Here is a 27,178-nt window from a genome sequence, read left to right as displayed (position 1 = left end):
TTCTCTCTTCACATTGGTTTTGGCATTGTGTTTCATCATAGCAATAGCAACCCTAACTAAGACAAGCTGGAGGTGCTCTTAGCCCGTGAGTCATCTCTCCAGCCCCCCAGAGGCCTTATGTAAGGGTTGGTTATCAGCTGATGGCACTACTGGGAGGCCATAGAAACTCTAGTAGGTAAGGGCTAGTGAGGAATTAAGTCATCTGGGTGTTTTGAAGGCTGTATCTTGTTCCTGGGCCCATTACTGGTCTCTGTTCCTGGCCACCATAAGGTGAACAGCTCTCCTGCTACTCCCTCCCACTGTGGTGTTCCGCCCTCACTGCAAGCCCACAGCACTGAAGCTATGGCCATGGACCAAAGCACAGTGAACCTTTTCTCCTAGCTCACCAAAGTGGTTAGTCTGGCTGGCCAGCAGACCACAGTATGTGTATGTGTGTAACATATATGTCGTGAGGGGGATATAGAGGGAGCTTTCTCTGTGTAGCCCTCAAAGTCCTCGAATTCACTCATTCTTTGTAGACCAGGCTGCCCTCAAACTCTCTGCCTTCTCTTGCCACCCAACAAATGTGTTTATGCATCTTTGGCTTGAAAACCTCCAACAAGCTGGGCAGTGGTGGCTCATGCCTTTAATGAATTTGAGGCCAGCCTGGTCTACAGTGCGAGTCCAGAACAGCCAAAGGCTACACAGAGAAACCTTGTCTCGAAAAACCAACCAACCAAACAAACCAAAACAAACCAACCAAACAACAAAAAAACCTCCAGCAAAATCATACGCCACTACTCATTTTGGGAAACAACTAATATCATCAAACACTTTGTCCTGGGTATCACATCAAGAACTTTGCAAATTTGCCTTCACTCATTTCAACAGACAGCCTAGAAATGCTGAACTCTGTCTCCCAGGCACACATGGAGAGGGGCCGTTGGTGAAGGGGGCAGTAAAGCACATGCTCAGGGCCAGAGCCCTGCAGCATCCATGTCTTAGGATTCTAGTCTGGGGTGGACTCCACTACTCCAGGACTGCATGTGAATAAATTCACACAAGCTAGAGGAGGTGGTGTTGAACTCAGGCCAGTTCTTTGAAATAAAATGTGTTTATACCTGCACAGGACAGAGGATTCCCCTGAGTTGAACCAGCAATCTGTGGAACCCACATTGTGGCATCAGTCATTTGGTGGTTATACATACACACACACACACACACACCCCGTGCTTGTTTTTGTAGTACTGATTGTAGCTGGTCTTTTTTTGCCACCCTTTATCCCGCCCCATTTCACCCAGCATCACCAAATAGGAGAGAAAGGATAGAAGGGAAGGGAGAGAGAGAGATCTCTGAATTTCTTTCTTCTTCTTTCTTCTTTGAGCTCAACTACTAACAAACTACAACCAACCCCCCGAACGACCAACAACCACCCACCCCACCTATTGAGACTCTAGCATTTATGCACCCTCTGAAAAATTCCCAGAATTCCAAACAGCACACAATTGCAGACACTATCAGCAGCTGGCAAAACTATGCCTCTGCTAGAGCAAGAGGCAAATCATAGTCAGCTGCTGCAAAGTAGCCCCATATCCTCACATCTACGATTAAAACAAAAAACATTCTTATAATATTTCTGTGTTTTTCAAAGAAACAAAAACTTCCAGAATGCTCACTACAGCTAATGATTCAGCTGAGGGCCTTGCATACGTTAGATAAGCACCTTGCCACTGAACTTTACATCGCCAGCCTTGGTGCTTTGAGAGGGCCTGATCTTGAATAGACTTTGTAATGAGGCTAGCCTCTAACTTGCAATGTTTTTGTCTCTGCTTTCCAAGTACCACCACTCTCAGCCATTCTAAGAGCTTTGCTATAGAACAGTGCTTCCAACAAAAGTATATACCACGGTGAATTTTCCAGACCCTCCTTCACAGTCCCTTCCAAGCCCAAGGTCACTATGAGGTCACCGCTCTGCTGACTTATGAAACCAAAGATTAGTTTCTCCATGTTTGTACTTTAAAATTTTTAAAATTTAATTTAATTTAATTTAATTTTTTGAGACAGGGTCTCTCTATTATGTAGCTCTGGCTATCCTGGAACTCACTATATAGACCACACTGGTGTGGTAGTGTTCTTCTTCTCCTTTTTTTTAAAACTCTACTTTATTTGGGGTGTTTAGGCCCCAATTTCACTTCCAACCTCACAACCCTACATAGGAGAGAGAAGATTACTTCTCCTGGCTGTTTAAGGTCAAAGGGTCTTTGGGTCTATACATTCTCTGCCACCAGCAGACCAGCCAACAGTCTCCTTCAAGCTGCTGCACCCTGAAGTGTTTCTCTTCATCTGTCTGTCCAAACCACAATACACTTCATCTCTGGTCTCTTCAAACTGCTGCAGGCCACATGCCAACACTGCATGCCTCTCTCTCCCTCCCCCCTCCTCTGAGTGCCACGAGGAAGGCCCTACCAGCTGGCAAAAGCCACACCCTGCACGAGACAATAGCTGTAGACAAACTAAAGCCCAAACTAAAATCCCATACTTGGGATTAAAACAAAAACATATCTAGATAACACAACTGATTTTACAAAGAAACCAAAGCGTCCATTACATGCTGGCCTCAAACTCACAGAGGTCTACCTCTGCCCCTTAGTGCTGGGATAAAGGAAGTGTGCCACCACACACAGCTCATGTGTGTATGTTTTATAGTGAGGGGTTCAAGCAATGTGAACTTGATTAAATATGGTTTCTTCTGCCTTTTTAAAAAAGATTTTTAAAAATTTATTATGTATACAGTGTTTGAAAGTCAGAAGAGGGCATTAGATCACATTATAGATGGTGTGAGCCACCATGTGGTTGCTGGGAATCAAACTCAGGACCTCTGGAAGAGCAGCAGAACAGTCAGTGCTCTTAACCTCTGAGCCATCTCTCCAGCCCCCTTCTGCCTGTTTTTGTAGCTGTGAAAGTTGCCCATATTGTCACATAGCTATGAATCTTCCCTTCCATTGCTGTGTCCATTGGGTAACTATGCCACAGACTTTCTGTTTTAAAATTGTTTATTGTGGGGCCTGGAGAGATGGCTAAGTGGTTAGGAGCACTGGCTGCTCTTCCAGAGGTCCTGAGTTCAATTCCCAGCAACCACATGGTGGTTCATAACCATCTATAATGAGATCTGGTGCCCTCTTCTGGTCTGCAGGGGTACAGGCAAGCAAAACATTGTATACATAAATAAATAAATAAGATTTGTTTATTGCATTATTAACAGGGCAGTTACGGTGCATGTGGGATCAGAAGGATAACTTACAGGACTCTGTTCTCTCTATCTACTGTGTGGATCTAGGGATGGTACCCAGGTCATCAGGCTTGGCAGCAAGCAATTACCCCTTAGGGAACTTCACTAGCCTAGTTTGGTTTGTTGTGCTGGGTATTTGTGGCTTTTTTTCTTTTCTTTCTTTCTTTTTCTTTTCTTTTCTTTTTTTTTTTTTTTTTTTTTTTTGGTTTTTCAAGACAGGCTTTCTCTTTGTAGCTTTGGCTGTCCTGCATTCACTTTATATGTGAATACTCCTTCCTGCTGGGCATCCATCTAAGGGTTATGGGAAAAATAGGATACCTTCGAGTCCAACAGCATGTTTATAGTAATTACACAGAAGGAAAAGGAGAATAAACTTTCAAGAAACAATTAGTAAAAACCAGTTAAACCCCTGCCCTTTCTTTTAAAATATTGTTGTAGTACATATAAAATATATCTAATAAGATTTATTATAAAATTAGTCTATAATTATTAAGGCAATATTATCTAACCTGCTATCAATCAATAAAAGACACAGACACCTGCGGGGCGTGGTGGTGCACGCCTTTAATCCCAGTACTTGGGAGCCAGAGGCAGGCAGATCACAGTGAGTTCTGAGGCCAGCCCAGGTCTACAAAGTAAGTTCAGCAAAGCCAAGATAACACAGAGAAACCCTGTCTCAAAAAACAAAAACAAACAAACAAAGACACAGACACCTGTTGTATTTTAGAATGGCTTCATTTTACCTTGGGGCTGGGCAGCTATTAACCCCCTTGACTACTTTCCATTATCTCTCAGCCCCCATCCCAAGCCATCTGCTTTAATCATTCCTATCTGGGCTATTTCCCATCCATAATTCCAAAATACTTGCTTATGTTGTTCATCTGGTGTCGGGACCCATTGGGCCACTTCTTTCCATGTGAAACCTTAGACTTCCTCCTGCTAGTGCAGGGCGAATCTGCTCCCTCTTCTTCCTTCCTCCTACCCAAGATCCTTCTCTCCTGGAAGCCAGCAAACTTTGGCCACACCTCCTCACTCTGCCCTGCACAGGTGTGTAGGCATTTATCCGACCAAACAGGGATAACTTGGAGGCAAGGATTACAAACATCATTTTGGGGTACATGAGTGTCTGTTTATTATAGACAGCCAGCAGACCTCAGGGGAGAAAAAAATTAGCAACCAAATACAAAGCACCAGGCCATGCTGTCACCATCCCCCCTTTGTACAATATAGAAATATCTTCTATAAGACAAAAGATAGGTTATTGTATCTACTCTTCAACTTAGAGATATTTATATATTTAAATAGGGTTATTTTGATATATTGGTATAAAATTTGATATATTGATGCAAATTCAAGGTTACTTTGTTATTTATTATGTATATAGTGTTCCGCCTGCATGTACACCTGAAGGCCAGAGGAGGGCACCAGATTACATTATAGACAGTTGTGAGCCACCATGTGGTTGCTGGGAATTGAACTCAGGATCTTTGCAAGAGCAGACAGTGCTCTTAACCACTGAGCCATCTCTCCAGCCCTTGATTTTTTTTTTTATGTTTGATTTTTATCTCTTTTTTTCTTTTCTTTTGGTTTTTTTTTTTTTTTTTTGGTCTTTTTGTTTTGTTTTGTTTTTGTTTTTGTTTTTTAGAGACAGGGTTTCTCTGTGTAGCCTTGTCCTGGACTCGCTTTGTAGACTAGGCTGTCCTCGAACTCACAGCGATCCGCCTGCCTCTGCCTCCCGAGTGCTGGGATTAAAGGCGTGCACCACCACCGCCCGGCCTGATTCTTATCTCTTAAACTTCTTTTCTGATGAAAGACAGAAAAGAAGTGGATCTGGAGGGGAGGGAAAGGGGGAAGCAACTGGGAGGAGTGGAGGGAGGAGAAACTGTAATCAGAATTTATTGTATGAGAAAATAATCTATTTTCAATGGCTTTGGGTTGGTTTGGCTCACATTGGAAGGTACAGTCCATCGTGGTGAGAAAGTCAGAGCCCTCCTCAGAGAGCCCATACAAGTAAAAGAAGGAACAAACAAAAGTTAAGACATAGGACCAAATAAAGGAAGTGTGTACACAGTGGTAAGCATCCACTGTAAACTGTTGGACATGTAGAAACTAGAGACAGGCAATTATACGTTAATACTCTGAGAGTTTTGAGATAAGAAAAATCCACCGAGAGGGAGTTGAATGTTCGTATGTTGAATGTTCGTATGTTGAATGAGATTTCTTGGTGGAGGAGGGGGGGGGGAACTTAAGTGAAGTGGAGGCCATTGTTTCTTCAAGGTTTCTTGACTGTGGTTAGGAGGCAAGCCCTTGGTTTCGAGGGAAGGGAGTGGTGAATTTGGCTACTTGAAACTAAAACTAAATTTAAAAATATGAGAAGGATTAAGGGGTAGATACACAGCTTGGGACCTGAGCATGTTACTGTTTTTGTTTGTTGGTTGGTTGGTTGGTTGGGTTTTTTGCTTTCAGTTTAACTGCTTTCATGGGGGCAGGGAGCAGCGCTCAGAGAGCAGATGTATGCAGCCTCAGGCAGCTGCGTGGGCAACAAGCTGCAGTGGGATCCACCAGAGCCTGGTCTCCAAGTGCTGCATGTGTGGTTTTGCCAAGGAGCTGGGGGCTGGCAACCGCACAGGGGACGGTGACCTTGGTGGCTGCAGCATCCTCCTCACACTCTGCACACACTGGGAACAGTCAGATGAAGGGAAAATGCATGTCTGGTAACTGTATCCTTGAATGTAAGACAGTCAGGGGAGAAGCCTACTGGAGGGATGCTTTTTGGTCTCGTGGCTTGGTCCCGTCCTTCCACATCTATTTATGTTAATGAGTCCTTCTGTTTAGGGTGGAGAATAACTTCTCCCAATTAGCTCGGTTTGCTTATTCTGGGTGCTGTAGCCCTGCAATTTCAACAGGATAATTGGGAATTAATTGGAACCCATCTTCTGGGTGGCTGGAGCCTTCGGTATGAGCATTTATGTGGGTACATCCTGGAAACGCAAAAGGTTTGTCATCAGATTGGTTTCTCCTGCAAATATTGTGGAAAGGATCCTTGACAAACTTTGTCAAGCTTCAAGGCTCCAATCGTCAAACTTGTTAAAGTGTTACTTTTCTTTCTGATGGCATAGTGACTGTTATAATCTTCCTTCATAGCCTTGTAGTCTGGTGTTGAGCATTGAACTGCCCCTGGGCTGAGCATGCAGACCCATCCTGAACATCTAAGAAATAAGAAAGGGGGGGAGGGTGTGGAGCGTGGAGGAAGCCCTGAGTGAATGCTGTGCTGTGGACACAGACAAAGCGGTATCAGGACCCAGGGGGACGGCAGAGCCTTCTCTTCTGGCCCACATGTGTGGAAACAGCCATTATAACTTTCTCTCCAAGGGTATTTATGGCTCTTGGTATATTATGCTCCTCTACAGAAACTGGCTCTCTAAGGATTAGCTAACCCTGCTTCACTGAGTCAGCTGAACAGCATAAACCCACCTCTTGATGATCTGTGTGCAGTCGCCTTGCCACCTGGTTCAGCTGTGTGCTGTCACCCCATCTTTCTGTTCAGCTCCCTATAATAAACACCCTGAGCTTCCAGAGTGCCGAGACCCTCCATCTGAGAGCCCAGACCACCTGGACCAGCATTTCTGTGTCTGTCTTTTTTTTTTTTTTTTTCTTCCATTCCTTGGCTGCCCCTATTTCAAGTCCATCCCTGGAGCTGTGTAAGGACAAAGCACACAGAGTCTTAAAATTAAGATATCACCAGAGGGGCTGGAGAGATAGCTTAACAGTTAAGAGCACTGACCACTCTTCCAGGGGGCCTGGGTTCAGTTCCCAGCACACACATGACAGCTTACAACTGTCTGTAACTCCAATATCTGACACCCTCACACAGATAAACATGCAGGCAAGCAGGAATGCACATAAAATAAAATGAAAATAAGGTATCACCAGATACAGAAATGGTTCAGATGCTGAGAATTCCAAAAAAGAGACAAAGAGCCACGGTGTAAACACCTCCTAATTCTTTATATGTCCCCAGGCATACCTTTCCCATTGCGTTACAAAACAGTTGCAAGCCCCATTGCCTTCCCTTGCCCAGTTGGAGAATGCTCCCTTAAATTTCCATTGTGACAGGTGGCTTGGGCCAGAGAAACATCTCTAGTTACCAAACTCAGTCCTCTCCACCAGAATCAATTGGAACCACCTGTAGCTGGCAAATTTGGGTGTACCGTCTCATTGCATCAAGGCAGAACCTAGCCTGTGGCTGTTTGGTCACCTCTTTTTGTCCCCTATCAGGGGATGAACACCCACTCTCCATAGTGCTAAATGGCCAAAAATCCAATACTGATGACATTGGATGAGGATGACTGACAGTTTATTAGCCACATTACTCATAGCCCATGTGAGGACATGTAGGTGTACTAAGTTGCAAAGGGAACCAGCACGCATGTGGGAAGCAGGCTTTGTGGAGACTAGGGCATAATGTACCCCCAGCTTCCCACAGAAAGATGTGTTGGGTTGTTTAAATATTTCCCAGGGCTGGTGGGAAGAGAACCCCAATTATGAGATAGGCAACTCTGAGCATAGCTGGTGTGAGTGATGGAGGAGCTAGCCAAACAGAAGCCTTTCCCCTTGTGTGAGCCATTTCTGTCAAAGGAAGTCAAGGGCCTCGTGTAACCCAGTGTCATGGCAGCACTTGAATGTTTACATCTCATAGCATAGCAGGGACAGTAGAGGCATTCAGTAGAAGGTGTGTGATAGTGAGGTTTGGGGACTAGCTCAGCGGGCAAGGTGTTTGCTGTGCACCAGTGTGGATCTGAGTTCAGACCCCTAGCATCCATTACAAAAAGTTAGGTGTGTTGGTATATGTCTAACTCTAGCACCAGGGGGCAGAGATGGGCAGATTCTGGGGGCTTTGCTGACCAGTCAGATAACCACGATCAAAAAGTAAGCCAATTCCTGGACGGACACACACACACACACACACACACACACAAAAGTTTTTTAAAAGGTGGGACAAATTGTTCGTTTGTGTCTAGGAGCTTGGCTACATTCTTCCTCCTCTGCTTTTGGACACTGAGATTTATATCTATGCTTTCTCTGTCCAAGGTCTCAGAAGACCTTTGACCTTGGACTGAGTCCAAAGAACATGGGCTTCCTTAGTCATGAAGTCTTTGGGACTTGGCCTCAGTCACACTGCGGCATCTGAGGTCTCTAGCTTGTAGGCAGTTTCCCATAGACTTAATCTCCATAACCACAAAAGGCCGTGCTTGTAAATCCCTCATGTGTCTCCATCGTTGCATTCTGTTGTCTGTTTTCTCTCTGGAGAACCCTAATACACATCTTAGAAAAATATATGAAGATCAGGGTGTGGTAGCACACACCTTTAATCCCAGCACTTGGGAAGCAGAGGCAGGCAGATCGCTGTGAGTTCAAGGCCAGCCTGGTTTACAAAGCGAATCCAGGACAGTCAAGGCTACACAGAGAAGCCCTGTCTTGAAAAAACCAAACCCTCCCCAAAAAAAGGATATATGAAGCCCATTTTCTTTCTGTTGTTTGTTTTTTTGTTGTCTGAGGCAGAGTCTCTTTGTGTACTTGGTACTTACTCATTCTAGAGACCAGGCTGGCGTTGAACTCAGAGATCTTCTTGAGTACTTGAATTAAAGATGTGTGTCATCTCCCTGGGGGTTTGGGAGGCAGTAAACCCCACCATGTAACATGCATATAATCCCAACACTCAAGAGGCATTAGTGCTTGGGCTACTGGGACATACAACACTTGAACACTAGAGCATACCATGACCTGCTTACCTCCTTGACTTCTCTCTCTTCAGGAATAAGTGCCTGGGTGTGGCACTGGTGAGGTGCGGTGGAGGTGGCTTCGACCACATCCAGAAAGCAGTTTAATTCTTGAGGCTCTTTTCTCATCCTCTTTTCTTAAAACCTGGAACCTTCTGACTCCAAGAAAACTGTATTCTGTCCGATTCCAGAGATTTCCAAAGAGTAAGCTGCCTCTCCATCATCTCCGTATGTGCCACTTAGAGTCATAAGCCTTATGTCATCAGAGGGCTTGAATGAAAGGCTGCCATTCACTGCTGAGGCATTTGCCAAATATTACTTGAGCAGCTACTCTAGCGGAGGCTCACCTGTGAGCACCCACCCCACGCTGGGCTCTCGGAAGCATGCCCACTCAACCATGTTCTCTAGCGTCCTAGCAACCAGAAACTCTGATCTGAGCCCTGACGAAGACAGAGGCCATTCCTTGCTGACCGTTGTAACTTGCCGCCCTGAGCCTCTCAGGGCCTTTTGGTGTAGCAGTTCAGATAACTGAAGGCCAATACTTGTCCTTAAGGACTCCCAGAAGCCTTGCCACATCGGCCCAGCCCTGGCAGAATGAGCTTCTCGGTCACATACACGGAGCTGGTCAACATAGCTATCCCACGGTGTGGGGTGGTGAATTTCAAGGCCCTTCATCTCCTGCTCCAGGGCATCCTGGACCACATCCAAATCTCCGAGCTGAAGAAAGTCCTCTCAGGGGAAGAGGACTTCCTTCAAACTTCACAGGTGATACATGTGCCCAGAGAAGGAGATGCCCAGCCCATCGTCAACCCTATGAAGAGGCTCGGCAACATCTTCGACCATGTGGTAGACCGCATCAACAAGATAGAGAGTACGATGCCTTCGACCTCACAACTTCTAGAGGCCAGCCATGGGGCCAACCGGCCCGCCGAGGAAATGTGGAACATGATCAAGCTCCAGAAGAGGGTTGAGGGCAACGAGGAAGCCATAGCAAAGGTAAACCCCCTCCTGGAGAAGCTCTCTAGACCCTACCTCTCCTCCTAGACACCGTGTCCCTTCTCTTCCCACTTATGGAGAGAGAGTAGGCAAAGCTTTGTCAGACAGAAGCCAGGTTCCAAGCTGTGTGTCCTGAGGAAAGAAGCCAGACACAACAGGCAACATGATATAGGATTCTGTCGTTGCAAAATACCCAGAATAGGCAAAAGCACATGCCCAGAAGGCAGACTGGCAGTTCCCGGGAGACATGGGAGGGGCACAGGGCAAGGTAACTTGGGCTTCCCTTTTGGAGTGGCGAAGATGTTTGAAACTCCATCAAAGAATGGGTGTGGACCTTCATCCATGGAGTCAGTACACTGAATTGTTTATTTAAATTGGCTAATATGGACTGGGGAAATGGCTCAATGGGCAAAGTGCCTGCAGTATGAGCGTGGGCATGAATCCAGATTCCTTGAACCCATATAAAAGACTACACAGATAAACCCTGTCTCAGAACCCACGCCCCCCCCAAATTAAATAAATAAAATAAACAAAAATGAAAGGAAAACATGCAGGCATGGTGGCTGTATTTTCCAGCATTTGGGAAGCCGAATCTAGAGACTCTCACTGGCTGAGCATAGTGGCACACGCCTATAATCCCAGCACTCTGAGAGGCAGAGGCAGGCAGATCTGGTCTACAAAGTGAGTCCAGGACAGCCAAGGCTACACAGAGAAACCCTATCTCAATAAATAAATAAATAAATAAATAAATAAAAAGACTCTCACTCTCCTAGCAAACGTGGTCCCAGGTTCCATCTCCAGTAGAGGAGGATTGGTGACAGGATGTAAAAACTGGAACACTCACCCGCTGTGGCAAGGAATGGGTCCTCAAGAGGTGAGATGGTCACCACGTGTGTGGCTCAGAAGTCCCACTCCTGGGTATGGATTCAAAAGAACTCAAGACAGATTCAACGGAAAGCCTGCACAGTGGCGCCCCTAACAGAAGCCACCAAATGTCCCTCAGCTAAGGGACTGTACTGACCCTGCATAGTCCCTTTTGAGCCACATGGCCTTGAGCAGCTCAACTTCTCACTGCTGTTCTCTAGTCTGTGAAAAGGAGATCAGAGTCACTATTACCTTCTTGAGCTTTTGGTGTATAGAGGAAGTGTCCTTGACACTCAGTTGGGCTAAGTAAATAATGGGGGGGCGGCGCTAGGGACGGGGCGATACAGTTTGGGCCAGGCTTGGCACACACCTTTAAAGGTAGACAAATCTCTGTGAGTTTAACGCCAGCCTGGTCTACAAAGCAAGTTCCAGGACAGCCAGGACTACACAGAGAAATCTGAGGGGTGGGAGGAAGACTGAGCTTCCATGCAGCCTCAGCCATCTTCTGCAAAGTGTAACCCACAGTCTATCAGCAGCTCAACCAGCCCCAGCACTTACCACAGCCACCAGTGCACCAGCTCCCTCTAGTAAAGTTCCCCCATATCACAAGCCTCTTCCCGACCCCTCCTCCCCCAGGTTCCTCATCTTCCTGAAAAGCTGCCTGTGTTGGCTGAGACCTTGGTTTTCTTAGATAAAGAATGGCTCAGCACCGGCTTCAAAGGAGAAAAAAATAAAAATGGCATTAGCTCTTTGTTATTAAGGTTGTTCCAAACTCTTCCAAACTCCCTCCCTGCCCTCCTCTCCCACAACCAAAGCACACCTGTGTATAGCATACAAATTAAAATGACTTTACAGTTAACTTGGCTTTGGAGTTGTATAATGTTGCTTAAATGTGTTGATTTTAGAGAGTCAGGGTTGACTCAGTTGTCGGAATAGTACTGAGCCGTGGAACTCTGTTGTCCCCTTCCCAGAGTGTTATGATGTACTTTTGCAGGTCTTCAGTCTCTTTGGAGTGGTTTTTATTAACACTCCCATTTTCACAGCTCTGGATGATGGCCAGGTCAGCCTGCATGGCTGATTGCTCATGACAATGTGTGTTTTGGGTCCCTTTAGTGTAACCCTTCAGGCCTACAAACTCCAGAGAGAGGGAGCAGTCAGTTACAAGCCTGGACATGCCGGGCTTCCAGTGCCTGCTCCAGGCTGGATAGCTTCAGGACTTGCTTCCCTGTGAACTCAACCGCATCCAAGTCCAGTCTGTGACCCGAGTGCCTGGGCAGAGGGAGGGAGAACCTTCCCCTAAGGCCCTAGAAGCTGGGCTTGTCTGAACTTGGGACTAGATAGGTGCAGGGCATACCCCAGGCATGGAGGCAGCACGCGGGGTCACTAGCCATAGGAAACCTTTCCAAGTGTCACAGACAAGGATAGAACCTTACTCTCACTTGCTACATTCACTCATGGTGCAGCCCAAAGATTCTGCCAAAAAACAAACTTTTTGTTTTTTGATGGAGCATATTGTTGTTTGTTTTGAGATAGGGTCTCATATATCCAAGGCTGGTTTCAAACCTGCTGTGCTGCAGAGGATGATCTTGGCCTCCTGATCTTCCTGCCTCCAAGCGCTGGGTGCTGTTTTAAAAAATGAAAATCTCAAATATTTGATTTTACCAACAAAGACTAAGGAGCCAGATGCTGGGGTGGAAACCTGCTAGCTCAGAGAGGCAGAGAAAGCACCCACCTGACCTTCCTACTCAGCTTATGTCTCAGAGGGAAAAGCCCAAAAAGCTCACTATCTCATCTGACAGCCCAGGAGGAAAGCCAAAAAACGAAAAGCCAAAGAGCTTGCTGGCTCAAAGCTCAAAAAGCCCCAGACCCAAAGAGCTAAAAGCTCAAGAGCCCCACTTCTCCACGCTGTCTTAAATACCTTTCAACTCAAAGTCCCTCCTACTCTTTAATCCATGTCAGCTGGTTTCTTGCTCTGTCTCTTGACCTAGTATTAACTTGATTAAATCCTGCGTGCAGAAAGCTCTTGGATTAAAGGTGTGTGCTAGGGCTCAACCACACCAAACAAAAGACAGGATCTGATGCCCTCTTCTGGGCTCTGTAGGTGCATCACATGCACATGTGGAACAGACATAAATGTAGACAAAAGACTCATATATATAGAATAAATAAATTTTTATAAATTAGTTAAGTGTAAACATGTCAGTTTATTTTTAGGCTTTAAGTTTTATTCTCCTGACCTGTACATCTGTCCTCGTGCCAACACCACACTTTTTTTCTTTCACTATATTGGAGATAGAAGCCAGGGCTTTGTGCATACTGGACTAATGCTCTGACCCTGTGCTATAGTCCCAGCACCACCACACTGCCCTGATTACTTTTGTCTTATAGCAATATTTGAAATCTTCACACAAGGTCCTGTCTTTCTCTTTAAAAGTGATTTGGCACTGGGCAAAGGGGGCACATGCCTTTGATCTTAGCACTCAGAAAGCAGAGGCAGGTAGGTCTGTGAGTTTGAGGCCAGCCTAGTCTATAGAGTGAGTTCCAGGACAGCCAGGGCTACACAGAGAAATCCTGTCTCAAAAAAAGCAACAATATCCCAGGCGGTGGTGGTGCACACCTTTAATTCCAGCACTCCAGAGGCAGAGGCAGGCAGATTGTTGTGAGTTCAAGGCCAGCCTAGTCTACAAAGCAAGTCCAGGACAGCCAAGGATACACAGAGGGGGTAAAAAAAAACACTGGCGTGCTGTTGGCTTCAGGGCAGGAGCTGATGGAACCTCAGTGTCTCAGGTTCTGTTTTTCTCAGGAGCAGCTATAAGCTCCAGGATCTCATGGGGGCGCGGGGTTGGAAAAGAGTTTTCCACAAAGTGTTGCAGTCAGCGCTTTTTAATGAGATTGCCAGTGCTGTACAGCAGTGGAAACTCCGGCATTCCAACGCCAGTGACTATACTGCAGTGTTACAGGATACAGGCAGACATAGTGCCTTGTGGGTTCATAGCCAGCTGTTTCATTACCATCAGCAGCATGCTTACTCTTCATCAGTGACTGAAACAACTAGGACTGCCTGGTCAGCAGCCAGGTCCCAAAGGTCCAGTGCTGAATTCTTCAGTCTCAATCAGTCGTGGTGGAGGAGTGGAGTGAGAGAGCAAGAGAGCATTTCTTCCATGGAGCAGGGACATTGTAAACCTTGAGCAGGGGGAAGGGTTTTAGGGGTGAATGTGTTTGATTCTCTGGGGTTAGGGTGCCAGGAACACTTCATTTATAAGCAGTGCTACAGCCCTATTGTAAGAAGGGGAATGCAGCCAGGCATGGTGGCGCACGCTTTTAGTCCGTGCTAGGGAGGCAGAGGCCAGCTTAGTCTACAAAGTGAGTCCAAGGCAGCCAAGGCAACACAGAGAAACCCTGTCTCAAAAAACCAAAAACAACAACAACAAACAAACAAACAAATTGGGGGGCAGGAATGCAGTGCTTAATTCTCCTGTGGGTGGGGGAAAAACCTCCAGATATGGTTAAAGATCATTTTCTGAAAGCTAAGGTCTAATTAGCATAGGTTGGGGTATTTTCAGGAGTCCCCTGGTGCTTGCTGAACAGGTTCTATTGGAAGTAGAGGATGTAGGGGCTCAGGTTCCCCAGATCTGGCAGAAAAGAGGGACCCCTGCTGACAAAAGGAATCTGTCATTTTGCACCCAGCTCAGGGGCTATCTGGTAATGCTCAACCTTAACAGAAGGCTTCCACAGTTAAAAATTAAATAAAAATTGTTTTAAAGCAGCAACATGAGTAGAGGCTATTCTTCCAAATATTTAGGTAATCTTTATTGACCCAACTAACCAGAAAATAGATGGAACTCAAAGTATTCAGTGAAATGACTAGTATTAGCTCAGGACCCATAAGACCAAGTTCTTAGCACAGAGATTTATTTGCACTAAAGGGACAGAGGACAGGGAAACAGAGACAAAGGCGGGAGATAGAGAACAAGGAAGAAGGGGAAGGGAACAGGGGAGAGGGGAGGAAGGGGGATCGGATCTGTCTTTAGAAACAAAGGATGCCTCTAGATGGAGAGGAGACAGGAGTGGAGCATAGGCAAATAGCAGTTTATAAAGGCACAAGGGGAAACCCAATGTTAGGATGAGGTGTTTAATTTTAATCGGTCATGTTAATTAAGTGAGCCAAAGGGGGGCTTTTGGTTGCTGGACTTCAATACTTTGATAGCTGGACCTTGGTAGTCAGCCTCAGGAGGAGGGAGCGGCCAAATAAGGGAATAGACCTCAGTGGCTGTTTTAGGAGTGCAATCTAATGGTTTTTTTTTTTTTTTTTTTTTTTTTTTAGCAAGGCAGAGGGAATGTGGGAGAAGGGCAAGGCCTGGAAGACCACCTTCTGACCCTCTGTTTTGCTGTTTTGTTCAAGGCTAGCCTTGAACTAGTTGAAGTATTGGATAACCTTGAACTCTCAATGTGCCTGTCTTCACTTCTCAAGTGCTGAGATTATAGGTCTATAGGCTTGCATTTGTTTTATTGAATTTACGCCTCGGTATTTTTTTTTTTTAAACTGCTATGATGTGAGATTACTTTCTTAATTTTGGATTGTCTATCTTGGAAAACCATGGAACATAATTGATTTTTGCATGTTGACATTGTATCTGTTCTACAAACTTGCTGAATTAATATGTGAATTCTAATATTGGTTTCCTTTGTACTTCCTTTTTTTAATATATTTTATTGATTTATTCATATTACATCTCAACTGTTATCCCATCCCTTGTATCCTTCCATTCCTCCCTCCCTCCCATTTTCCCCTTACTCCCCTCCCCTATGACTGTGACTGAGGGGGACTTCCTCCCCCTGTATATGCTCATAGGGTATCAAGTCTCTTCTTGGTTCCTTTGTACTTTCTTTTTTTTTTTTTAGTTTTTTGTTTTTGTTTTTGAGACAAGGTTTCTCTGTGTAGCCCTGGCTGTCCTGGACTCCCTTTGTAGACCAGGCTGGCCTTGAACTCAGAGATCCGCCTGCCTCTGCCTCCCGAGTGCTGGGATTAAAGGCGTGTGCCACCACACCTGGCTCCTTTGTACTTTCTTTTAAAATTTTTTTTAGATTTATTTTCTTTTATGTGCAGATATTTTGCCTCATGTATGTATGTGTACCACATGCTTGAGTGGCGCCACAGTCGAGGTGAGGAGAGAGTGTCCCTTGGAAGTGGAGTTAGGAGGAGTTGCTAGCTGCCATATAGGAGGCCCTCTGCAAGGGCAGCGCATGCTCTCAAGCACTGACATAACTTTCCAGCTCCTTTAGCACTTTCTAGGTAGGAGATACTGTCACCTACAAACGCACTTAGCCTAACGCTCTTCACAGGCAAATGCTTTTTATTCCTTTGTGTGGTCTAATTGTGCTGGCCAACTCACTGGGTGAGATGGCAAATCTGAGGTTTGTTTTGTCCATCGTGTTGCTGCTGCTGGAGGCAGAGCCCCACACACAAGGCCAGCGCTCTGCCACTGGGACCTAGTTCTTCCAGCTGAGGACGTTCTAATTACTGTGTGTTTTTACCATGAACATGAGATGGGTCTTAATAAATGTTTTTTGTGACTCAACTGAGATGATGTACTGTTGCCTGGTTCTGTTTGTTTGGCTGGATGCTTTGTTGTTTCCGACACAGCCTTGACTGGCCTGGAACTCACTATGTAGACCAGGCTGGCCCCAAACTCATAGCAACCTTCCTGCTTCTCTCTGCCTCCCAAGTTCTAAGACTAAAGGCATGTGCCACCATACCCAGCTTGTATTGGTTTTTGATAGGATGTTTTTTTTACTCATAACTATGTGCTATGTTAAGTGACTTTTAGATAGAGAATCCATTGAATCACTGAGATTAATCCAACTTGGCCGTGACACACAGTTCTCATGGTTGCTTAATTTGGTTAGAATTTCACTGAAGATTGTTTTATTTGGTTGGTTTTTGTTTTGTCTTGTCTTGTCTTGTTTTTTCGAGACAGGGTTTCTCGGTGTAGCCTTGGCTGTCCTGGACTCACTTTGTAGACAAGGCTGGCCTCAAACTCACAGTGATCTGCCTGCCTCTGCCTCTCGAGTGCTGGGATTAAAGGCATGTGCCACCATACCCAGCATGAAGCTAGCTAGCTTTGAGACAGTCTTGTGTAGCCCAGGCTGGCCTCAATTTTGTTATATAACTGAGAATGACCTTGTACTCCTGGACCTTTTGCCTGTATCTTCTGAATTTGAGGATTATGAGCCATCACTGCCATCTATTCCAGTGTCTTAAGATGGAAGATGAAGCCACTGCATTGAGATGTTTGTTTAGTAATGTTACTGGCTCTACTCCAGTATCCAGTAAGTGCTGATATGTTGCTCTTGTTTAGCATTGGTACAGCCCCTCTAGATTTCTTTAGGTTACGGGTTTTAGAGAATCTTTTTCTGTTCTTTTATTTTTGACTTATTTATGACTTTGAGTTTGAAATATGTCTCATCCATGGTAATTAAGCATTCCCAAGGCTGAGGCAAAGGAGTTCAAATTTCAGGCTAGCCTGGGCTATATAACAAATAAATGTGTTTCCAATAAGTAAGTAAATAGATGTGGTACTCTTGGGCTGAGTGGGTACTGTATCTGCCACACAAACATGAGGATATAACCTCCACATAAAAAGCCAGGGATGGTGGTTTGTGCCTATAATCCCAGTGCTGGAGATGCAGAGTTAGGAGGGGACCTGGGACCTGATGGCTACTCAACCCAGACTAAGCCATGAGCCCCAGGTTCTACTGTGGTTCAAAAATTCATATGGGGCGTTGGAGAGATGACTGCTCTTCTAGAGGTCCTGAGTTCAATTCCGAGCAACCACATGGTGACTCACAACCATCTAGGATGGGCTCTGGTGTCCTCTTCTGGCCTGCAGGTGTACATGCAGATAGAGCACTGTATACATAATAAATAAATAAATCTTTTTTTTAAATTTCAAATGGATGGTAAGAAGACCACTCAGCTTGGCTTCTTGACTACAGACAGAGACATGTACCCACACACCTGAACACACACGCACAATCAAAAGTGCTCTTTACATGGCTTATAGCTGGGTTGTTGTTGTTCGTTTTGTTATTTTTTTTCTTTTTTTTTTTTGAGACAGGGTTTCTTGGTGTAGTCTTGGCCATCCTGAGACTTGCTCTGTAGACCAGGCTGGCCTCAGACTCAGAGAGATCTGCCTGCCTCTGCTTCCTGCATACTGGGATTAAAGGTGTATCACCATGCCTGGTAAACTAGATCTTATTTTGTTATGCATTATGCTGTTCTCCACCATTTAGCTGAAAGTTCCATACATTCACCCTTCGTGTAATTATACATAAGCATTGGTTTGTGCCATTTTGTTATTTCTTGAATGCTCAGTTATCCTTAGGGCATTTGTACACATTACCACTTTTCCACACCCACTCATCTTATAGATGAAGAATCAAAACCTAGAAAGTCACAGAAAGAGTACCAGTCATTGTGGGCTGAGCTATGATCCCAGCATTGCAAACATGATTTCTGTCCCGAGGTTACCTGACGTCCTCTCTCGCCAATCAGAGTCAGTGTCTACGTGCAGTCAGAGGGATCTCTCAAAAAGGTGAACTCACAGACCTTGGGCAGCTGAGGCACAATTCTAGGTCAGTACAGGCTGCATAGTAAGTTCCAGGTCAGTCAGGCTATCCAGTGAGACTCTGCCTCAAAAAGACAATCAGTCAATTGGTAATGTTAAATTAAAATAAATAAATATGCAAATCTAGTTCTATCTCCCATGCTTCTGATCCTCCACAGGCTCCCACATGGGGGCTGTATGTGCTGCCTCTTTCTCAAGAGCCATCATGACAAATAATCTTTTTCTTCTTCTCCTTCTTCTCCTTCTCCTCCTTCTTCTTCTTCTCTCCTCTCTCTCTCTCTCTCTCTCTCTCTCTCTCTCTCTCTCTCTCTCTCTCTTTCTCTCATGCACATAAGGTGCTCAAGATGAGGAACTATATTGTGCCTTTCCCACCCAGGCTGCCTAAGATTCGCAGCACTGTTATCTCAGTATCCTTTGCTGGTCTCTGGGTACATCCATCTTAGGCCTTTTGAGAACCAAGACGATCCCTTAGATGGCTATCACCAAAAGCTTCTGAGGTGACACTCTTTCTACACTAAATTCCAGTTTCCTCCCTCTCCTCCCTGTTCAGTTTACGGAGACTCTGCAGGATCTGCTCAGTGACCTTCATATATTCAAGAACACTGTTGACACCCTGAAGAAGGATGTGGACATGATCAAGTTCATATTCGAGAAGGTAGTCATCCCTCTACCGCTCTCTCTGCTTGGTCATCCTGGGGACCAAGGCTAGGACAGGAAGGAGAATTCTAGAAGGCCTGTTCTTAGAGCATGCTGCCATAAAGGGAAGAGAATGGTTTAACCCACCCTAGCCATCTGTCCTATCCCCTTGAACTCTCTGTGGTCCCTCCCCACACTCTTTCTTCCCTCTGCTGTGTAAGCATCAGGTATCAGTAACAGAAGCCTAATTTCATCTTGATTTAGGAAGAATAATAGAATTTATTGTTTTACTTTCTACATTACTTAAAGTGTGTGTTTGTGTGATTGTGTGTGTGTGTGGTGCTTACAAAGCCCAAAAGAAAGTGTCAGATCCCCTAGAAGTGGAGTTACAGATGGTTTGGAGGTACCATGTAGATGCTGGGAGGTTTAGGGTTGTGTGAATGTTGGAAGCTCCAGAATTCAGTCTCAGCAGCTTTTTCCTCTCATTGGAAGCCCTAAGCACACTAAAAAGCAGGATAAACCTAGCATGGGTGCACAAGCTCCTTCTGTAACTCCATGCCATCAGCCTGAACACATCCCCCAGCCTACCACAGAGGGACACAGAACCCCTGAGGCAAGAGGTAGCAGCCTCCAGACCACAGCTGATGAAGTCAAGAGCCAGGTTTTCACCTCCAAGCAGCAGAGTGTTGCAGTTGAGCCATTCGCCCCAAAGAGCGTGATTTAATGATGCATTTGCACCTCAGGCTGATCTGGGGCAGGGGCAGGAAACAGGCCCAGGAGACATTAGAAAGGACACCTTGGGGCAAGTATGTCTGAGAAACAATTCCTCCTTGGCCATCCCTTGCAAATTTGTTGTTCTGTTCCATTTTCCTCTGCTTTGTAACAGGGTGTCTTGTAGCCCAGCCTGGCCTCCAGGAGTAGAGAATGACTTAGGTCTGGTCCTCCTGCTCCACACCATGGATGACTAAAGTCTGCATACTCACTCCTGGGTTTATGCAACACTGGAGATCAAACCTAAGGCCTCACACGTGCTTAGCAAGCACTTTACCAACTGAGCCACATTGCCAGATCTCCTCTTGAAGATTTTTTCCAACTTAACCTTTTTATTGACTCTCTGCGAAGCTCGTGCCGTGCTTCCCACTCCCTCTTGCTTCCCAGTCCTCTCAGGTCCAGTCTGCCACCCTGTGTCACACTGTGTCCTCGTCCCTCTGGCCTCGAATTCACAGAGATCCAGAGGCAGATGCCTCTGCCTCCCGAGGGCTGGGATTAAAGGCATGTGCCACCATGCCTGGCTTGAAGACTCTTAATGTTCTACCCATTCAACGTGCTGAAAAATTCAAAGATCATTGAGTGCTTTGTGGCCCAACACTTCCCAAACTGATCCCCTTTTCTTTCCTGGGAAATTTAATATTTTCCATTTCAAACTCATTTAACTAATATGGTGAAAAGCAGGCGGGCTGGGACCAGAACCTATATCCCAGCCTCAGGTTAGGCTTCCTGGACAGGTAACCCCAGAAAGAATGGATCTTATCTGTGAAGACTTGAAAGTACAGAACCGGAAGCTGGCTGCCCTGCAGCGGGAAGTGGTAAGATCTCTGGATTCAGGTCTCTTGCCCTGTGCACTAGGGGCTAGAATGATCTTGGAACAGCATAGTCTGGAAAGGGGTTCAGTGAGCAGGCAAGTCCCCAAGAACAGGTGTGCTAGCCATAAACATGCTATCAATTCCCCTCACCCTGCCCTCGCCTGGCTCCTACTCACATTCTCCATCCCACTACACAGGCCACCATCCAGAACAGGGTTCGTGACTTTCCCCAGTCTGAGGACATGGTGCTCTGGACTAGCCTCCATGAGGCCATGTTCACTCAGGTGAGTGGAGGAGGAGGAGGAATGGGCTATAAAGGGGGCATGAGACCAGACCAACCAGCTCAGTCCCTTCCCCTGCAGGAACAGCCTAAGGTGGAACTGGAGCTGGCTGGCATGGGGCAGAGCACAACCTCCTTTCCAGAGACTTCCTTGGAGCAGTTTGAGGCTGGTGGCCACAGTCATATCCCCACACACACTAACACCTCTTTGAAGTCTGTGGTGCGTTTTGATACCACTGGAGTCCTCCAGGAGGCCGAGCCCGCTCAAGCCGTTGAGTTCCGTGGCTCCCAGGGGCTAGAGCAGGCTCAGGCCACTGTGTCTGAGTCTGGCCCCATGTCTGCATTTCAGCCTGAGCAAATACTAGGACCTGCATTTGGACATGGGCTTGTGCCACAGCTTGCTGGGAGGCCTGCTTTCATGCCAGTCCGTTGGCCGAGGCCTAGACTGGTTGCCCCAGAAGCAAGGCCTTTCCTATCAAGTGGCTGGCCTGGGGCCAGTGCTTGGCCTATGTGGGATATGAGTGCCTTCCCGCCTAGCCAAGGTCCGTTTGGTCCTCAGGGCCAGATGTACAGGGCTCCTTTCCCAGGCATGGAAGTTGGACAGCCATGGCCTCAGCCATGGCCTCAGCTATTGCCACAACAGGGGGTTCCTCAAACAGAGACCCACCAGCTCTCAGATCTTGAAGAAAGAGATGGTGACTATGATGATGACTACATGGGAGACTCTCAGGAAGAGGTCTCTACGGATAGGGCTCCCCAGGATGGGATTCCCAAGGAAGGGGCTCCCCAGGATGGGATTTCCAAGGAAGGGGCTCCCCAGGATGGGATTCCCAAGGAAGGGGCTCCCCAGGATGGGATTCCCAAGGAAGGGGCTCCCCAGGATGGGATTCCCAAGGAAGGGGCTCCCCAGGATGGGATACCCAAGGAAAGGACACCCCAGGATGGGATTCCCAAGGAAGAGGCACCCCAGGATGGGATTCCCAAGGAAGAGGCACCCCAGGATGGGATTCCCAAGGAAGAGGCTCCACATCACAGAGGCCGCAAGCATAGGGCTCCCCGTCACAAGGTCCAGAAGGATGGGGCTCCCCAAGTCTCCATAGTCTCCAAAGATATGACCCAGAAGGACAAAACCAGGCAGGACACAGAAGCACAGCCTAAGAGCCTTCCACCTGCCTTAAAGAAGTTCAAGTCCGCTATTGCCTTAGCCGCGGCAACAGCTTCAGCCTACGCAGCTGCAGCAAGAACAGCCGCCAAGGCAGTCAATGCCGCTGTCAAGGCCATCAATGATGTTCCTGCAAGCCAAATGGCTGACAAAGCAATAGAGATCGCAGCATCAGGGCCTTTAGGGACCCTTTCAAATCTCCTGGGTACAGGAACTAACCGTGGGGCCACCAACGTCGTACACTTCAGCGATGGTGAGATGGAGGAGCTTGAAGGAGTTATTCAGCCCATCACACCCAAATCAACCTTGTCCCTGGCCATGATGACTGCCATGCAGGCTTCCAGTCCTGAAGAGAAAAAAAAAGCTGTTCGGCATTCCATGGGCTATATAGCCCAGATGCCCGCCAAACACGACACCCTGAAGGAACAGTTCGCTCATCTGTCCAGCAGCCTGCACCAGCGCTTAAATTACATAGGTAGGCCTGACTGATCTGGAGGGAGGGCAGCAGACATACAGATCATCACTAGCCCTTTTTCTTTTCCTTTTTTGTCTTGGTGGTGGTGGCAGTGTGGATTTTTGTTTGCTTGTTTCTTTCTTTCTTTCTTTTTGCTTTTTTGTTTTGTTTTGCTTTGGTTTGATTTGGAGTTTGGTTTTTTTTTTTTTTTAATATTTTTATTTAGTTTTAATTTATGTGTATTGGTGTGAGGGTGTCAGATCTTGGAATTACAGACAGTTGTGAGCTGCCATGTGGGTGCTGGGAATTGAACTCAGGACCTTTGGAAGAGCAGGCAGTGCTCTTAACCACTGAGCCATCTCTCCAGCCCTGGAGTTTGGTTTTTTGTTTGTTTTGTTTGTTTGTTTTTTCGAGACAGGGTTTCTCTATGTAGCCTTGGCTGTTCTGGACTCGCTTTGTAGACCAGGCTGGCCTCGAACTCACAGTGATCCACCTGCCTCTGCCTCCCAAGTTCTGCAGTTTGGTTTTTGTTTGTTTGTTTTTGTTTCTGTTTTTGGTTTGAGACAGGGTTTCTCTTGTAGTCCTGCCTGTCCTAGACTCACTTTGTAGACCAGGCTGGCCTCGAACTCGGAGAGATCCACCTGCCTTTGTCACTGAGTGCTGGATTAAAGGATTGTACCACCATGTTTGGTGTTTCTTATGTGAGTTTCTTAAAAACTATAGTAGAAAATCTATCATTCTTGCTCTTTTCTCTCTTTCTCTGCATCTCTCTTCCTCCTCCTCCTCCTCCTTGTCTTTCCCCCTCCCCCTGCCAGAGCTGCTTCCAATAAATCTGCATTTAAACTGGGCATAATGACACACACCTTTAATCCCAGCATTTTAGAGGCAGAGGCAGGCGAATCTCTATGAGTTTGAGGCCAGCCTGGTCTACAAAGTGAGTCCAGGACAGACAGGACTGTTACACAGAGAAACCCTGTCTCAAAAAACCAAAAACAAATAAACAAATAATCTGCATTTAAAAGAAAGAAAATCTATCATCTTCTTTAAGTGCCCCAAGCATCCTAGCATTTCTTCGAGACATGGCACAAACATGGCAGCTCTCTCTAGTCATGTTCCTCTTGTCATTCTTTTTAACGGTTGCTCCTCTTTTTACCTTCAGCTAACATGGGAAGTTCTGGCAATCTTGGCAACACAGTGAATGTGCTGGAGGAAAAGATTGTTAACCTCCAGAAGGCCAGGATGGAGGTCAGTGTCATGATCACAGAGGGGCTTTTGAGAAGACAGTGGCTTGACTTGAATTAGGGTTCGGTCTTCTGAAGTGAGTTGGGTCGTATACAGCTGCATCCATGCAGAATTAATCCTGCTAGCACACATGGGCAGGTGGCTCTGTTGTCCCTGTCAGTAAGTACTTTACGTGCCATTAGATGGTAGACAGGGCTGGCATCTCCTCTTGGTCTCAAGACCCTTCCACTTGTGGTAATAACAGAAGCAGAGGCCTCAGATGTCACTGTCTCTTCCATTTAGGAAGAAGAACTTGAGAGAGTTTGGGGTCACCAGATAGAGACAATGAAGAGTCACTACATGGTACTGGACAGGACAGTGGAAAAGATCCGGAGTCAAGTGGATGACTTAAAGGTTCGGAGGTCTGAAGACCAAGATGGAGGCAGACCCTCCTCAAGCAGTTTACAGAAGGGTCCACAAAATACAAGGGAGCCAGACAACATTATACTCTGTATAAATTACACTTCAATTAAAATATATATCCGAGGGCCTAGAGGGAGTTAAGAGCACTGACAGACTCGAGAGATGGCTCAGTGGTTAAGAGCACTGTCTGTTCTTCCAGAAGTCCTGGGTTCAATTCCCAGCAACCACATGGTGGCTCACAGCCATCTATACTGAGATCTGATGCCCTCTTCTGGCCTGCAGGAGCACATGCAGATAGAGCACTCATATACAATAAATAAATAAATGCTAAAAAAACAAAAAACAAAAAAACAAAAACAAAAACAAAAACAAAAAAACCACCAAAACCCAGCAGATCTCTGTGAGTTGAGGCCAGCCTGGTCTACAAAGTGAGTCTAGGACAGCCAAGGCGACACAGAGAAACCAAACCAAAACAAAAATTGGTCTTGAAAAAACAAAACAAAACAAAAATCCTACAGATATAAAGGGCCTAGAGAGTGTTCGTTCTTGACAGCATGTTTTGAGAGTAGAAGGACAGATTTAAGGCTTTCTGACATTTGCCAAAGGAATGAATAAGAGGATTCTTGCACCAACAGTTATGTTCATGACATTTTCCTGGAACTGGCTCTCCCTCCCTCCGGGTTTGAGGATGGAACCAGGGCTTCATGTATGCTAGGCAAGCAGACTAGCAGTGGGCCACAGAAAAGAGCTAAACAAGAGGCCAAAGGGGGAACTTTTCCCCACACCTCCATCTCTTGTTGGAAACCCACTTGGGGACCAGATGGATGTGGTGATGACTTTCTGTTAGTCACAGTTGAGCTTACTTTCAAGTAACATAAGAATTTCCAAAAAGCCAGGTGTGGTGGCGCACACCTTTAATCTGAGCACGCAGGGAGGCAGAGGCAGGCAGATCGCTGTGAGTTCGAGGCCAGCCTGGTCTACAAAGTGAGTCCAGGACAGCCAAGACTACAAAGAGAAACTCTGTCTTGAAAACCCAAAAAATAAAAAGAAAAGAAAAAAAGGAATTGCCAAGTAACTGGCTTCAGGTATAAAAGTATTTATCTTTTACACTCAAAATTTCAAGTGATTGCTCTAGAGCAGGTGGGGTGCTTCTCAGTGTTGTAGGCATAAGCTCTGTTTTTCTATTCTTCTTTGTGACTGTCATTCATAATGTCACTTCATGGTCCATCATGGCTGCTGGGACTCCAAACATTAATTCTGTGTTCAAGCCAGCAGCAAAGAGGGTAGAGGTTGAAAGCTGGGTGTGTGAGGTGGCAAGTGCTTGCCCAGCATCCACAGAGCCCTGAGTTCCATTCTCAGCACTGTTTGGAAAGAGAGTCAGAGGACCAAGATGGTTAGCTGCACACACTGCCCTCGGTTTACATTCCAGGAGGTGTGAAGGCAACAGACTGCAGTCCTCATCCAGGGAGCCAACTTGGGAGTTTTCCTTGTGGGTGAGGGAGACCAGAATCGAAGAGAGAATAAACCAGTGTGTGGCTTGAGAGGAAAAAGTGACCCTAGCCTTGGGGTCCCAAGCAGGCAAGCTACTGCTCCTGTCATTGGTGAAATGTATTAAGAGGAGTTAGGCCAGCACTAATAGGGGATTTCAAGAAATTATCTGATGTGAAGTCAGGGTTCCCCCTAATCCTTGGCAGGGTGTGTAGCCTGTGGCTAGTGCTCTGCCTATAGCAGAGCACACTGGGACCCACTGTAGATCAGATGAGGTGAGCCAGCCTTAAACATCTAGGGAACTGAGTGGCCAGCACTGGTTTGCGCTTCCTTGGGTTAGCTTCTAGTGACAGCATCTCCAAGGCTTAGCTTGCCCCAGTCTCATGTTTTTGTTTTGTTTGTTTGTTTGTTTTGTTTTGTTTGAGACAGGGTTTCTCTGTGTAGCCTTGGCTGTCCTGGACTCACTTTGTAGACCAGGCTGGCCTCCAACTCACAGTGATCCGCCTGTCTCTGCCTACCAAGTGCTGGGATTAAGGGCGTGCACCACCACACCCAGCCCCCAGTCTCATGTTGTTCCTCTTCTCTTCCCACCACCTGTGGGAGAGTCTTCCATCATCCCTACCTGCTGCGTCTCCACCTGGCCCCTTCCTAGCACAAGGTAACATTAGATGTTACCCTCAAAGCCACAACAGAGGCTGATCTGCCTGTGTCCTTTCTGTTCTTAGATCCTCAAGACTGAAATCCAAAAGCTGGACCTGACTAAGGCAGATAGGAGCATGGTGGATCAGGAGCTGAATGAAGTGAGTAAGCAGAGAGCCCCCGCCTTCTTCCCTGTGACCCTCAAGCCTCTGATTTGCCAACCAGGGGAACAGAGTCGCCCAGGTAAAGGCAGCAGCTAGTATCCCCTCTGCCTCCGCAGCTGCCCACCCATCCCCCTTCTCCATGACAGGAGAATAGTGACACTATTTATTATTTTTAAAATCAGGCATCAGGTCAGGTGTGGTGTGGTGGCTCATGCCTTAAGTCCCAGCACTTGAGAGGCAGAGGTAGGCAGAATTCTGATTCTAGGCCAACTTGGTCTACATAGTGAATTTCAAGACAGCCAGGGCTACATAGTGAGATCCTTTCTTGAGAGAGAGAGAGAGAGAGAGAGAGAGAGAGAGAGAGAGAGAGAGAGAGAGAGAGAAGAGACAAGAGAGAAGAGAGGAGAGAGGAGAGAAAAGAAGAGGAGGGGGAGGGGAGGGGAGGAGAAGGGAGGAGAGGAGAAAAGAGCATGGGAGAGGACAGGATAGGATAGGAGAGGTCAGGACAGGAGAGGAGAGGACAGGACAGGACAGGAGAAGAGAGAGGGGGAGAGAGAGAAAGAATATGAGGCATCAGGCTGGGAGTGTAGTT

General features: G+C 46.4%; 1 protein-coding gene across 1 annotated transcript in view; it reads left to right on the top strand.

Moving 5' to 3' along the window:
* The first annotated feature begins 9,138 nt into the window (after positions 1–9,138).
* Positions 9,139–27,178, top strand: part of C25H16orf96 (chromosome 25 C16orf96 homolog) — a 28,295-nt gene continuing 10,255 nt past the window's right edge. Inside the window, exons 1-7 of the mRNA XM_051168105.1 lie at positions 9,139–10,044; positions 19,087–19,191; positions 20,678–20,758; positions 20,953–22,672; positions 23,811–23,896; positions 24,176–24,286; positions 26,509–26,583. Of these exons, the coding sequence (XP_051024062.1) occupies positions 9,643–10,044; positions 19,087–19,191; positions 20,678–20,758; positions 20,953–22,672; positions 23,811–23,896; positions 24,176–24,286; positions 26,509–26,583 (2,580 nt within the window). The 5' untranslated portion in view covers positions 9,139–9,642. The remainder of the gene's footprint in view (positions 10,045–19,086; positions 19,192–20,677; positions 20,759–20,952; positions 22,673–23,810; positions 23,897–24,175; positions 24,287–26,508; positions 26,584–27,178) is intronic.

The sequence above is a fragment of the Acomys russatus genome, chromosome 25 (assembly GCF_903995435.1).
Source record: "Acomys russatus chromosome 25, mAcoRus1.1, whole genome shotgun sequence".
In the NCBI taxonomy this organism is placed as follows: Eukaryota; Metazoa; Chordata; class Mammalia; order Rodentia; family Muridae; genus Acomys; species Acomys russatus.
The sequence above is the reverse complement of the archived record's forward strand: the minus strand, read 5'-3'. Positions and strand labels throughout refer to the sequence as shown.